General features: G+C 39.8%; 1 protein-coding gene across 1 annotated transcript in view; it reads right to left on the bottom strand.

Moving 5' to 3' along the window:
- The window catches only part of dcc (DCC netrin 1 receptor), a 584,728-nt gene that overhangs the window by 193,671 nt on the left and 374,235 nt on the right, over positions 1–16,822 (bottom strand). The window contains exon 11 of the mRNA XM_090191568.1: positions 647–785. Within this exon, the coding sequence (XP_090047694.1) occupies positions 647–785 (139 nt within the window). The remainder of the gene's footprint in view (positions 1–646; positions 786–16,822) is intronic.

The following is a 16,822-nucleotide window of genomic DNA, read 5'->3' as shown; positions in this document are numbered from 1 at the left end:
CTCTCACTCCCTCCCTCCCTCCCTCCCTCGCTCCCTCTCGCTCCCTCCCTCGCTCCCTCCCTCCCTCCCTCTCGCTCCCTCCCTCCCTCCCTCTCGCTCCCTCCCTCCCTCTTTCATGACGGTGCCATGTGGGCTATCAGAGTTGAGTGACACCGCGAGAAATGGATTAACAAGAAAATAGACTGTACGAATGCACACACCGATCCTGTTCAAAATGGCACCCTAATTCCCTACATAGTGCTTTCAGCCTGGTCAATAGTAGTGCACTATACAGGGAATGGGGTGTCCTTTGGGACGAATACACTGACTCGTAACTTGCAGGTAGCTCATGTGTGTCAAACGCAATGAGATATTAGTTTAATAAAGGATAAACTGTGTCATTAATTCTTAATTAAGTTTCATTCATTATGTAGCTGTTTATCCCACTGCAATCAGAAGTGAAAGGCATGAAAGTCACAGTGTGACTTTCAGTAAACACACAGGCAACCCAGCAGGGGTCTATTCATGAGGCACAAAACGGAAGAAAAAAGACTGAAACGAGGAGAGTCTTCCTGAACTTGTCCAATAAGAACCACTGAGTCAGGTCAGGGAAACAATGACAGTGAGTGTTAAGCACACAGTAATCTGATGAGAGTGAGTGTAGTACCATCAGAAAGCGTGGTGATGCTCATGTCCTCTGTGCTGATCCCAGGGCCGTAGCGGTTCAACGCCAGGACACATAACGAGTACTCTGTGAACTTCTGAAGTCCCTCCATCTTATAACTCTGCCCATTCACCTCCACACTCTGAAAGAGAGAGAGAGAGAGAGAGAGAGAGAGAGAGAGGGAGAGAGAGGAGAGACAGAGAGGAGAGAGAGAGAGAGAGAGAGAGAGAGAGAGAGAGAGAGAGAGAGAGACAGTGAGAGAGAGAGAGAGAGAGAGAGAGAGAGAGAAGAGACAGATAGAGAGAGAGAGAGAGAGAGAGAGAAAGTGAAATACCACAGTGTGCCATCACAGCAGCAAGATTTGTGACCTGTTGCCACAAGAAAAGGGCAACCAGTGAAGAACAAACACCATTGTAAATACAACCCATATTTATGCTTATTTATTTTCCCTTGTGTACTTTAACCATTTGTACATTGTTACAACACTGTGTATATATATATATATATATATATATATATATATATATATATATATATATATATATATATATATATATATATATAATCTGACATTTGTAATGTCTTTACTGTTTTGAAACTTCTGTATGTGTAATGTTTACTGTTAATTTGTATTGTTTATTTCACTTTTGTATATTATCTGCCTCACTTGCTTTGGCAATGTTAACACATGAGAGAACACATACCTCTTCACAATAACGACCTGAAAGCATGTAGTGCATAGCAAATTATTTCAACAGCAAATGAATGATCAGAAAACACATTAGCCATTCACAACAGCCAGAAAAATGTCTAATATCAAGTAGCTCACGTAAGTATTTATTCAGGACAGAGGATGACTCATTAAACATTCGGTGCCTCATACTGTATAGCCACATTAAAGATACCCTAGGCCTTTCCTCCTTTCTCATATAGGCACATAACAAGAGTTATGAATAAAAAAATACGTAATATCATCTCATGTGATTGTTAGTAGAAAAGCTGTCAGAAAGAATGTTTCATTTCAGCCGGAGAGGGAGGGAGAGAGAGAGAGAGAGAGAGGGAGCGAGAAAGAGAGAGGGAGGAGGGAGGGAGAGAGAGAGAGGGAGGAGGGAGCGAGAGGGAGGGAGAGAGAGAGAGAGAGGGAGGAGAGAGCGAGAAGGAGGGAGAGAGAGAGAGAGGGAGGAGGGAGCGAGAGAGAGAGAAGAAGGAGGGAGCAAGAGGGAGGGAGCGAGGGGGAGGAGGGAGCGAAAGGGAGGGAGCGAGAGGGAGGGAGAGAGAGGGAGGAGGGAGGAGGGAGCGAGAGGGAGGAGGGAGGAGGGAGCGAGAGGGATGGAGGAGGGAGCGATGGAAGGAGGATGAAAGGAGGCAGGGAAGGAGAGAGAAGGGAGGGAGGGAGAGAGGAGGAGGGAGGAAGAGAGATGGGGAGACTGATGGAAGAGAGAGATGGAAGGAAGGAGGGGGGAGAGGAAGGGGGAGATAGGGAGGGAGGGAGAGGGGGAGAGAGAGAGTGGGAGGAAGGTAGAAGGAGGGAGGTAGTGGGAGAAAGTGAAGGAGAGGCAGAGCGAGAGAGAGAGAGAGAGAGAGAGAGGCACTGTCATAGTGAAAATGTAAACTTGGCAGAAGAAAACCTATTTTAAAACACTATTTTTGACCTACCAGTTTCCCTATCAAATCTAAAAAATGAAGATGAGGAACCTAAGAAAATTAACAACATAAACCATTTTATTCGTATTTACAAATGGTTTGTTATTAAGGCACATGAAAGTTCACATGTGGACATCCTGACGGGGAGTGAAGGTAGGAAACAACACCTTCACTTCGCTGATCCTCAACACTGGGGCCCCACAAGGGTCCGTGCTCAGCCCCCTCCTGTACTCCCTGTTCGCCCATGACTGCGTGGCCACGCACGCCTCCAACTCAATCATCAAGTTTGCAGACGACACAAAAGTAGCGGTTACCAACAATGACGAGACAGCCTACAGGGAGGAGGTGAGTGCCCTTGGAGTGTGGTGTCAGGAAAACAACCTCTCACTCAAATTCAACAAAACAAAGAAGACCCCCTATCCACATCGATGGGACAGCAGTGGAGAAGGTGGAACGTTTTATGTTCCTCTGCACATCACAGACAAACTGAAATGGTCCACCCACACAGACAGTGTGTGAAGAAGACAGAACAGTGCCTCTTCAACCTCAGGAGGCTGAAGACATTTGACTTGTCACCTAAAACCCTCACAAACTTTTACAGATGCAAAATTTAGAGCATCCTGTTGGGCTGCATCACCGCCTGGTAAGGCAACTGTACCGACCACAACCGCAAGGCTCTCCAGAGGGTGGTGCAGTCTGCAAAAGGCACCACCGGGGGCAAACTACCTGCCCTCCAGGACACCTACACCACCCGATGTCACAGGAAGGCCATAAAGATCATCAAGGACAACAACAACCCGAGCCACTGCCTGTTCACCACACATCCAGAATGTGAGGTCAATACAGGTGCATCAAAGCGGGGACCGAGAGACTGAAAAATAGCTTCTATGTCAAGGACATTAGACTGTTAATAATGCCACTTTAATAATGTCTACATATCTGTCACGTTCTGACCTTTATTTCCATTGTTTTGGCATTATTTAGTATGGTCAGGGCGTGAGTTGGGGTGGGCAGTCTATGTTTGTTTTTCTATGATTTTGGGATTTGTATGTTTCGGCCTAGTATGGTTCTCAATCAGAGGCAGGTGTCATTAGTTGTCTCTGATTGAGAATCATACTTAGGTAGCCTGGGTTGCACTGTTTGTTTGTGGGTGATTGTCTATGTTGATGGCTTGTTTCAGCACAGGTCTCGTTTAGCTTCACGGTCGTTATTTTGTTTATTGTTTTTGTATAGTGTGTTTCAGTGTTCAGTGTTTTATTTATTAAATTTCATCATGAACACATACCACGCCGCATATTGGTCCTCCGATCCTTCTCGCCTCTCCTCTTCAGATGAAGAGGAGGACGGCCGTGACAATATCATTACTCATCCCACATACTGTATTTTTCTACCATCGATTGCATCTTGCCAATGCCACTCGGTCATCTATATATTTATATTTATATATTCTTATTCATATATTGTTATTCCATTCCTCTACTTAGATGTGTGTGTATTAGGCAGTTGTTGTGGAATTGTTAGATTACTTGTTAGATATTACTGCACTGTCAGAACTAGAAGCACAAGCATTTCGCTACACTCACAATAACATCTGCTAACCATGCGTATGTGACCAATAACATCTGCTAACCATGCGTATGTGACCAATAACATCTGCTAACCATGCTTATGTGACCAATAACATCTGCTAACCATGCGTATGTGACCAATAACATCTGCTAACCATGCGTATGTAACCAATAACATCTGCTAACCATGCGTATGTGACCAATAACATCTGCTAACCATGCGTATGTGACCAATAAAATTTGATTTGATTTGATTATGTGTTCGAGAAGGCATTTCTTACATTCAAAGGGTTCTCCTGTGAAGACATGACAAGCGACATGTGTCTAGTTTCCTGAATCGGGTCACAAATGGTTTGATGAAGAATGCATCAACTTAAGAAAGGAATAGAATAACTTATCCAACCAAAAAAATAGAGACCCAGAATGTCACGTTCGTTATAATGATGAGACCAAGGCATGGTATCCGTACATTCTAATTTATTTAAATAATGAACACTGAACAAACTAACAAACTAACAAAACGAATAGCGTGAAGCAAACGAGTGCTGACAGGCAACTACACACAGACATACAAAAACCCCTAGACCTACAAAACCCCTAGACCTACAAAACCATAGACCTAGAAAACCCCTAGACCTACAAAAACCCCTAGACCTACAAAAACCCCTAGACCTACAAAACCCCTAGACCTACAAAACCCCTAGACCTACAAAACCCCTAGACCTAAAAAACCCCTAGACCTAAAAAACCCCTAGACCTACAAAACCCCTAGACCTACAAAACCCCTAGACCTACAAAACCCCTAGACCTACAAAACCACTAGACCTACAAAACCCCTAGACCTACAAAACCCCTAGACCTACAAAACCCTAAACCTACAAAACCCTAAACCTACAAAAACCCTAGACCTACAAAACCCCTAGACCTACAAAACCCCTAGACCTACAAAACCCCTAGACAATATAAAACCCCTAGACCTACAAAACCCCTAGACCTACAAAACCCCTAGACCTACAAAACCCCTAGACAATATAAAACCCCTAGACCTACAAAACCCCTAGACCTACAAAACCCCTAGACATACAAAACCCCTAGACCTACAAAACCCCTAGACCTACAAAACCCTAGACCTACAAAAACTCTAGACCTACAAAACCCCTAGACCTACAAAACCCTAAACCTACAAAACCCTAAACCTACAAAACCCCTAGACCTACAAAACCCTAAACCTACAAAACCCTAAACCTACAAAAACCCTAGACCTACAAAACCCCTAGACCTACAAAACCCCTAGACCTACAAAACCCCTAGACCTACAAAACCACTAGACCTACAAAACCACTAGACCTACAAAACCCCTAGACCTACAAAACCCTAAACCTACAAAACCCCTAGACCTACAAAACCCCTAGACCTAGAAAACCCCTAGACCTAGAAAACCCCTAGACCTACAAAACCCCTAGACCTACAAAACCCCTAGACCTACAAAACCCCTAGACAATATAAAACCCCTAGACCTACAAAACCCCTTGACAATATAAAACCCCTAGACCTACAAAACCCCTTGACAATATAAAACCACTAGACCTACAAAACCCATAGACCTACAAAACTCTAAACCTACAAAAACCCTAGACCTACAAAACCCCTAGACCTACAAAACCCTAGACCTACAAAAACTCTAGACCTACAAAACCCCTAGACCTACAAAACCCCTAAACCTACAAAACCCTAAACCTACAAAAACCCTAGACCTACAAAAACTCTAGACCTACAAAACCCCTAGACCTACAAAACCCCTAGACCTACAAAACTCTAAACCTACAAAAACCCTAGACCTACAAAACCCCTAGACCTACAAAACCCTAGACCTACAAAAACTCTAGACATACAAAACCCCTAGACAATATAAAACCTAGCGTACCCACCGTAGTCACACCCTGACCTAAACCAAAATAAGGTCAGGGCGTTTACCCAGAAAACCTGAGCCTACGCCTTCAGTATGGTGAATCACTAAAACAATACAGAATTACACTACGGAACAATAAGGAAAGGCAGGTCATTAAAAAAAACATACAACATTATGAGATCCATGTACACAAACAACACCTTAAAAAACCCACACATTCCCACACAAATTAAGATCTGACTAAAAATATACCCTGCCTCATTGAACCCATTGCCCTTTACGGTTGTGAGGTCTGGGGTCCGCTCACCAACCAAGACTTCACAAAATGGGACAAACACCAAATTGAGACTCTGCACGCAGAATTTCGAAAAACTATCCTCAGTGTACAACGTAGAACACCAAATAATGCATGCAGAGCAGAATTAGGCCGATACCCACTAATTATCAAAATCCAGAAAAGAGCTGTTATATTCCACAACCACCTAAAAGGAAGTGATTCCCAAACATTCCATAACAAATCCATCACCCACAGAGAGATGAACCTGGAGAAGAGTCCCCTAAGCAAGATGTTCACAAACACAAATAGACCCCTCAGAACCCCAGGACAGCAACACAATTAGACCCAACCAAATCATGAGAAAACAAAAAGAGAATTACTTGACACATTGGAAAGAAACAACAGAGTAAACTAGAATGCTATTTGGCCCTAAACAGAGAGTACACAGCGGCAGAATACCTGACCACTGTGACTGACCCAAACTTAAGGAAAGCGTTGACTATGTACAGACACAGTGAGCATAGCCTTGCTATTGAGAAAGGCTGCCGTAGGCAGACCTGACTCTCAAGAGAAGACAGGCTATGTGCACAATGCCCACAAAATGAGGTGGAAACTGAGCTGCCATTCCTAACCTCCTGCCAAATGTATGACCATATTAGAGAGACATATTTCCCTCAGATTATACAGATCCACAAAGAATTTGAAAAAACAGATTTTCATAAACTCCCATATCTACTGGGTGAAATTCCACAGTGTGCCATCACAGCAGCAAGATGTGTGACCTGTTGCCACAAGAAAAGGGCAACCAGTGAAGAACACACACCATTGTAAATACAACCCATATTTATGTTTTGTTTATGATCTTTTTCACTTGCTTTGGCAAAGTAAACATAATGTTTCCCATGCCAATAAAGCCCCTTAAATGTGAATTGAACTGAGAAAGAGAGAGAGAGAGATAGAGACTGTCTCCTCCTGGGATTTGTATTTATTAAGGATCCCCATTAGCACCAGCTACTCTTTCTGGGGTTTATTAAGGTTCCCGATTAGCAGCAGCTACTCTTCCTGGGGTTTATTAAGGATCCCGATTAGCAGCAGCTACTCTTCCTGGGGTTTATTAAGGTTCCCGATTAGCAGCAGCTACTCTTCATTGGGTTTATTAAGGATCCCGATTAGCAGCAGCTACTCTTCCTGGGGTTTATTAAGGATCCCGATTAGCAGCAGCTACTATTCCTGGGGTTTATTAAGGTTCCCGATTAGCAGCAGCCGTCCCTCCTGGGGTCCGAACACATTAAGGCACAGTACATTACCACATAAAACAAAAGATAAAACAGTACATCCTATAACATCATTACACCACTACATATCTACAATAGAAAATGTATAACACCACCATAAAATAATATTACAACGTATGTGTTTGTAGTGTACGTGTGCCTGTGTCTCTTCACAAACACAGTCACAGTCCCCTTCACAGTCACAGTCCCCTTCACAGTCACAGTCCCCTTCACTGTCACAGTCGCTGTTCCATAAGGTGTACTTTTTTAAAAGTCTGATTCTACTGTTTGCATCAGTTACCTGATGTGGAATAGAGTTCCATGTAGTCATGGCTCTATGTAGTACTGTGGAATAGAGTTCCATGTAGTCATGGCTCTATGTAGTACTGTGGAATAGAGTTCTATGTAGTCATGGCTCTATGTAGTACTGTGGAATAGAGTTCCATGTAGTCATGGCTCTATGTAGTACTGTGGAATAGAGTTCCATGTAGTCATGGCTCTATGTAGTACTGTGGAATAGAGTTCCATGTAGTCATGGCTCTATGTAGTACTGTGGAATAGAGTTCCATGTAGTCATGGCTCTATGTAGTACTGTGGAATAGAGTTCCATGTAGTCATGGCTCTATGTAGTACTGTGGAATAGAGTTCCATGTAGTCATGACTCTATGAAGTACTGTGGAATAGAGTTCCATGTAGTCATGACTCTATGAAGTACTGTGGAATAGAGTTCCATGTAGTCATGACTCTATGAAGTACTGTGGAATAGAGTTCCATGTAGTCATGACTCTATGAAGTACTGTGCGCCTCCCATAGTCTGTTCTGGACTTGGTGATTGTGAAGGTAGAGCAGCACTTTATTACAGACAGACCTGTTATTTTCAATGACGGCCTAGGAATAGTGGGTTAACTGCCTTGTTCAGGGGCAGAACTTGTCAACTCGAGGATTTGAACTTGCAACCTTCCGGTTACTAGTCTAACACTCTAACCACTAGGCTACCCTGACGCCCCTGTTGTATCAATATATTTTGACCCTGACAGTTTACAACCCAGGCAGTTTAGTCTCCTCAACTTGTTCAATTTCCACATAATTCATTACAAGATTTAGTTGAGGTTCATGGTTTAGTGAATGATTTGTCCCAAATAAAATGCTTCTAGTTTTAGAAATATTTAGGACAAACTTATTCCTTGCCACCCATTCTGAAACTAACTGCAGCTCTTTGTTAAGTGTTGCAGTCATTTCAGTCATTGTGGCAGCTGACGTGTATAGTGTTGAGTCATCCGCATACATAGACACTCTGGCTTTACTCAAAGCGAAATGACTTTAGCTTCCCTCCAGGCCTGAGGGCACACACCTTCTAGGAAGCTTAAATTGAAAATATGGTAAATAGGAGTGGCAATATCGTCCGCTATTATCTTCAGTAATTTTCCATCCAAGTTGTCAGACCCCGGTGCTTTTTCATTGTTGTCTAATTTTTTTCACTTCTTCCGTACGGAATTCAAAATTGCAATGGTTGTCTTTCGTAATTTGGTCAGATATACTTTGGATGTATAGTGTCAGTGTTTGTTGCTGGCAAATCATTAAAGTAGTTGGCAACGTCAGTGGGTTTTGTGATGAATGAGCCGTCTGATTCAATGAATGACGGAGCAGAGTTTGCCTTTTTGCCCAGAATTTCATTTAAGGTGCTCCAAAGCTTTCTACCATCACTCTTTATATAATTTATCTTTGTTTCATAGTACAGTTTCTTATTCTTTTTTATTTAGTTTTTATTTATTATTTAGTTGCCACGTTCTGACCTTAGTTCTTTTGTTATGTCTTTGTTTTAGTATGGTCAGGGCGTGAGTTGGGGTGGGTAGTCTGTTTGTTTTAGTATGGTCAGGGCGTGAGTTGGGGTGGGTAGTCTGTGTTTGTTTTAGTATGGTCTGGGCGTGAGTTGGGGTGGGTGGTCTGTTTGTTTTAGTATGATCAGGGCGTGAGTTGGGGTGGGTAGTCTATGTTTGTTTTAGTATGGTCAGGCGTGAGTTGGTGTGGGTAGTCTGTTTGTTTTAGTATGGTCAGGGCGTGAGTTGGGGTGGGTAGTCTGTTTGTTTTAGTATGGTCAGGGCGTGAGTTGGGGTGGGTAGTCCGTTTGTTTTAGTATGGTCAGGGCGTGAGTTGGGGTGGGTAGTCTGTTTGTTTTAGTATGGTCAGGGCGTGAGTTGGGGTGGGTAGTCTATGTTTGTTTTAGTATGGTCAGGGCGTGAGTTGGGTGGGTTGTCTATGTTTGTTTTAGTATGGTCAGGGCGTGAGTTGGGGTGGGTAGTCTATGTTTGTTTTAGTATGGTCAGGGCGTGAGTTGGGGTGGGTAGTCTGTTTGTTTTAGTATGGTCAGGGCGTGAGTTGGGGTGGGTGGTCTATGTTAGTTTTAGTATGGTCAGGGCGTGAGTTGGGGTGGGTAGTCTATGTTTGTTTTAGTATGGTCAGGGCGTGAGTTGGGTGGGTTGTCTATGTTAGTTTTAGTATGGTCAGGGCGTGAGTTGGGTGGGTAGTCTATGTTTGTTTTAGTATGGTCAGGGCGTGAGTTGGGGTGGGTAGTCTATGTTTGTTTTAGTATGGTCAGGGCGTGAGTTGGGTGGGTAGTTTATGTTTGTCTTAGTATGGTCAGGGCGTGAATTGGGGTGGGTGGTCTATGTTTGTTTTAGTATGGTCAGGGCGTGAGTTGGGGTGGGTGGTCTGGTTGTTTTAGTATGGTCAGGGCGTGAGTTGGGGTGGGTAGTCTGGTTGTTTTAGTATGGTCAGGGCGTGAGTTGGGGTGGGTAGTCTGGTTGTTTTAGTATGGTCAGGGCGTGAATTGGGGTGGGTAGTCTATGTTAGTTTTAGTATGGTCAGGGCGTGAGTTGGGGTGGGTGGTCTATGTTAGTTTTAGTATGGTCAGGGCGTGAGTTGGGGTGGGTAGTCTATGTTTGTTTTAGTATGGTCAGGGCGTGAGTTGGGTGGGTTGTCTATGTTAGTTTTAGTATGGTCAGGGCGTGAGTTGGGTGGGTAGTCTATGTTTGTTTTAGTATGGTCAGGGCGTGAGTTGGGGTGGGTAGTCTATGTTTGTTTTAGTATGGTCAGGGCGTGAGTTGGGTGGGTAGTTTATGTTTGTTTTAGTATGGTCAGGGCGTGAATTGGGGTGGGTGGTCTATGTTTGTTTTAGTATGGTCAGGGCGTGAGTTGGGGTGGGTGGTCTGGTTGTTTTAGTATGGTCAGGGCGTGAGTTGGGGTGGGTAGTCTGGTTGTTTTAGTATGGTCAGGGCGTGAGTTGGGGTGGGTAGTCTGGTTGTTTTAGTATGGTCAGGGCGTGAGTTGGGGTGGGCAGTCTATGTTCTTTTTTCTATGTTGCGTTTTGTGTTAAGCCGGGTGTGGATCTCAATCAGAGGCAGGTGTCGTTCGTTGTCTCTGATTGAGAACCATACTTAAGGTAGCCTTTTCCCACCTTGTGTTTCGTGGGTGATTCTTTTCTGTTATGTGTCTGTCACCTTACAGAACTGTTTTGTTTTGTTCTCCTTTGTTATTTTGTTCAGTGTTCTCTGTTTAATAGATATATAATGATGAACATTTACCACGCTGCGCTTTGGTCCTCAACTCATTCCAACGACGAGCGTCACATCAGTTTAGTCACATGATTTCTCAATTTGCCTGGTTGTGCTTGTGCTTGTGTTTTATTGGACATTTATTTTGCCTCATCCCTCTCAACCATAACATTTTTTTCAATTCCTCATCAATTAACAGTTTTTTTTTTTAACAGTTTTAAAGGTCATTTTCTTAATGGGTGTTTATTAGTAACTGGAATAAGTAGTTTCATAAATGTGCCAAGTCCAGCTGCTCCTCATTACACACCACAGACCAGCAGCGTCTGGTTGCTCCTCATTACACACCACGGACCAACAAATATTCTTGACATCATCAACATAAGAATCACTACAAAACATCTTGTATGACCTCTTATACACTACATTAGGCCCAGCCTTTGGAACTTTGTTTTCTTTTCCCTAGATATGGATACTAATCATATTTATCAAATCAAATATATTTATAAAGCCCTTCTTAAATCTGCTGATGTCTCAAAGTGCTGTACAGAAACCCCCAGCCTAAAAAAAACCAAACAGCAAGCAATGCAGGTGTAGAAGCACGGCTATATACAGTATATTGTGATCACTACATCAGATGGATTTAGATACCACTCTTAAGCAAATGTCTGCAGCATTAGTACAGATGTGATCAATACTTGATGATGATTTAATTCCTGTGCTGTTTGTAACTACCTTGGTAGGTTGACTGATAACCTGAACCAGGTTGCAGACACTGGTTACAGATTGAGGCTTTTTCTTGAGTGGGCAGCTTGATGAAAGCCAGTCAATATTTAAAATCACCCAGGAAATATACCTCTCTGTTGATATCACATTCATTATCAAGCATTTCATACATATTATCCAGATACTGACTGTTAACCCTTGGTGGTCTATAGCAGCTTCCCACCAGAAGGGGCTTTAGGTGAGGCAGATGAACCTCTAGCCATATTACTTCCACAGTATTTCAAATTAACAAGGGTGCCAATACTTTTGGAGGTAACTGTAAATCATTCCTGCCTGGTCTGGACTGCTACGTGCTAGACCACACACTGTGTTTGTGTCTCTGTGTAGGTAACAACAACCTCTTGTCCCTTCTCCCACTGCGACAACATCTGCAGGTCAGGGATTGACTGAGTCAGCCAGCCAGACCCACACCACAACCTGGGATAAATGGAGGGAAATCATGATTCACAAGGAAGGATCTCAAAGGAAGGAAGAGTGTGTGTGTGTGTGTGTGTGTGTGTGTTTGCATAGTCCCTTCCAGGAAGAAATTAAATATAATTATGTACAGCTAAACAAATACAGTGCCATTTTGCTAATTGGACTACTACTGTATTCAAAGGCTTTACGCAAGGGGATGAACCTATTGGTGGTGTTGATAGTCTATTATTGGGAGGGGGACGGAGGTGGGGAAGAGGGAGGGGGACGGGGGTGGGGAAGAGGGAGGGGTGGGGTTGAGGAAGGGGAGAAAGTGAGGGGAGAGCAGGAGGGGAAGAGGGAGGGAGGGGGGGAGGGAGAGGGTGGGGGAAGGGGAGAGCAGGAGGGGAAGAGGGAGGGGTACGGGGAGGGAGAGGGTGGAGGAAGGGGAGAGCAGGAGGGGAAGAGGGAGGGGGATGGGGAGAAAGGGAGGGAGATGGAGTGGGAGGGAGGAGGGAGGAGGTTGGAGGAAGGGAGGGAGATGGAGTGGGAGGGAGGAGGGAGGAGGTTGGAGGAAGGGAGGGAGATGGAGTGGAAGGGAGGAGGTTGGAGGAAGGGAGGGAGATGGAGTGGGAGGGAGGAGGGGGGGGTTGGGGAGAAAGGGAGGGAGAGAGAGGGGGAGAGCAGGAGGGGGAGGGGCGAGTGGGAGGGAGAGGAGGAGGGGACAAGGGAGGGAGGGAGGGAGGGAGGGAGGGAGGGAGGGAGGGAGGGAGGGAGGGAGGGAGGGAGGGAGGGAGGGAGGGAGGGAGGGAGGGTGTGTGTGTGTGTGTGTGTGTTTGCATACGGCATAGTGCCTTCCAGGAAGACATGAAATAGAATTCTAAACAACTACAGTACGATCAACATCTTCATTTGCACGTGGCAGAAGGTGTAAATACATTATGTACTGTGGTATATTATATACTTCTATATATACTATATATACTATATGTACTGTAATGGGGTGGTATATTATATACTTCTATATATACTATATGTACTGTAATGAGGTGGTATATAATATATTTCTATATATGCTATATGTACTGTGATGGGGTGGTATATTATATACATCTATATATACTATATGTACTGTAATGGGGTGGTATATTATATACTTCTATATATACTATATGTACTGTAATGGGGTGGTATATTATATACATCTATATATACTATATGTACTGTAATGGGGTGGTATATTATATACATCTATATATACTATATGTACTGTAATGGGGTGGTATATTATATACATCTATATATACTGTAATGAGGTGGTATATTATATACATCTATATATACTATATGTACTGTAATGGGGTGGTATATTATATACATCTATATATACTATATGTACTGTAATGGGGTGGTATATTATATACATCTATATATACTGTAATGAGGTGGTATATTATATACTTCTATATATACTATATGTACTGTAATGGAGTGGTATATTATATACTTCTATATATACTATATGTACTGTAATGGAGTGGTATATTATATACATCTATATATACTATATGTACTGTAATGGAGTGGTATATTATATACATCTATATATACTGTAATGGGGTGGTATATTATATACTTCTATATATACTATATGTACTGTAATGGATTGGTATATTATATACTTCTATATATACTATATGTACTGTAATGGAGAGGTATATTATATACTTCTATATATACTTTAATGGGGTGCTATATTATATACTTCTATATATACTATATGTACTGTAATGGATTGGTATATTATATACTTCTATATATACTATATGTACTGTAATGGATTGGTATATTATATACTTCTATATATACTATATGTACTGTAATGGAGTGGTATATTATATACTTCTATATATACTTTAATGGGGTGTTATATTATATACTTCTATATATACTATATGTACTGTAATGGATTGGTATATTATATACATCTATATATACTATATGTACTGTAATGGGGTGGTATATTATATACATCTATATATACTATATGTACTGTAATGGGGTGGTATATTATATACTTCTATATATACTATATGTACTGTAATGGGGTGGTATATTATATACATCTATATATACTATATGTACTGTAATGGGGTGGTATATTATATACATCTATATATACTATATGTACTGTAATGGGGTGGTATATTATATACATCTATATATACTATATGTACTGTAATGGGGTGGTATATTATATACATCTATATATACTGTAATGAGGTGGTATATTATATACTTCTATATATACTATATGTACTGTAATGGAGTGGTATATTATATACTTCTATATATACTATATGTACTGTAATGGAGTGGTATATTATATACATCTATATATACTATATGTACTGTAATGGAGTGGTATATTATATACATCTATATATACTGTAATGGGGTGGTATATTATATACTTCTATATATACTATATGTACTGTAATGGATTGGTATATTATATACTTCTATATATACTATATGTACTGTAATGGGGTGGTATATTATATACATCTATATATACTATATATACTGTAATGAGGTGGTATATTATATACATCTATATATACTATATGTACTGTAATGGGGTGGTATATTATATACATCTATATATACTATATGTACTGTAATGGGGTGGTATATTATATACATCTATATATACTGTAATGAGGTGGTATATTATATACTTCTATATATACTATATGTACTGTAATGGAGTGGTATATTATATACTTCTATATATACTATATGTACTGTAATGGAGTGGTATATTATATACATCTATATATACTATATGTACTGTAATGGAGTGGTATATTATATACATCTATATATACTGTAATGGGGTGGTATATTATATACTTCTATATATACTATATGTACTGTAATGGATTGGTATATTATATACTTCTATATATACTATATGTACTGTAATGGGGTGGTATATTATATACATCTATATATACTGTAATGAGGTGGTATATTATATACTTCTATATATACTATATGTACTGTAATGGAGTGGTATATTATATACTTCTATATATACTATATGTACTGTAATGGAGTGGTATATTATATACATCTATATATACTATATGTACTGTAATGGAGTGGTATATTATATACATCTATATATACTGTAATGGGGTGGTATATTATATACTTCTATATATACTATATGTACTGTAATGGATTGGTATATTATATACTTCTATATATACTATATGTACTGTAATGGAGTGGTATATTATATACTTCTATATATACTTTAATGGGGTGTTATATTATATACTTCTATATATACTATATGTACTGTAATGGATTGGTATATTATATACTTCTATATATACTATATGTACTGTAATGGGGTGGTATATTATATACATCTATATATACTATATGTACTGTAATGGGGTGGTATATTATATACATCTATATATACTATATGTACTGTAATGGGGTGGTATATTATATACATCTATATATACTATATGTACTGTAATGGGGTGGTATATTATATACATCTATATATACTATATGTACTGTAATGGGGTGGTATATTATATACATCTATATATACTGTAATGAGGTGGTATATTATATACATCTATATATACTATATGTACTGTAATGGGGTGGTATATTATATACATCTATATATACTATATGTACTGTAATGGGGTGGTATATTATATACATCTATATATACTGTAATGAGGTGGTATATTATATACTTCTATATATACTATATGTACTGTAATGGAGTGGTATATTATATACTTCTATATATACTATATGTACTGTAATGGAGTGGTATATTATATACATCTATATATACTATATGTACTGTAATGGAGTGGTATATTATATACATCTATATATACTGTAATGGGGTGGTATATTATATACTTCTATATATACTATATGTACTGTAATGGATTGGTATATTATATACTTCTATATATACTATATGTACTGTAATGGAGTGGTATATTATATACTTCTATATATACTTTAATGGGGTGTTATATTATATACTTCTATATATACTATATGTACTGTAATGGATTGGTATATTATATACTTCTATATATACTATATGTACTGTAATGGATTGGTATATTATATACTTCTATATATACTATATGTACTGTAATGGAGTGGTATATTATATACTTCTATATATACTTTAATGGGGTGTTATATTATATACTTCTATATATACTATATGTACTGTAATGGATTGGTATATTATATACTTCTATATATACTATATGTACTGTGATGGGGCAGTATATTATATACTTCTATATATACTTTAATGGGGTGTTATATTTTATATATATATATATATATATATATATATATATATATATATATATATATATATATATATATTCACCTTTATTTAACCAGGTAGGCTGGTTGAGAACAAGTTCTCATTTACAATTGCGACCTGGCCAAGATAAAGCAAAGCAGTTCGACACATATAACGACACAGAGTTACTCATGGAGTAAAACAAACATAGAGTCAATAATACACTATAAACAAGTCTATTTACGATGTGAGCAAATGAGGTGAGATAAGGGAGGTAAAGGCAAAAAAAGGCCATGGTGGAGAAGTAAATACAATATAGCAAGTAAAACACTGGAATGTTGATTTGCAATGGAAGAATGTTCAAAGTAGAAATAAAATTAATGGGGTGCAAAGGAGCTAAATAAA

The sequence above is a fragment of the Oncorhynchus mykiss genome, chromosome 12 (assembly GCF_057628025.1).
Source record: "Oncorhynchus mykiss isolate SJ-2025 chromosome 12, ASM5762802v1, whole genome shotgun sequence".
Classification (NCBI taxonomy): Eukaryota; Metazoa; Chordata; class Actinopteri; order Salmoniformes; family Salmonidae; genus Oncorhynchus; species Oncorhynchus mykiss.
The sequence above is the reverse complement of the archived record's forward strand: the minus strand, read 5'-3'. Positions and strand labels throughout refer to the sequence as shown.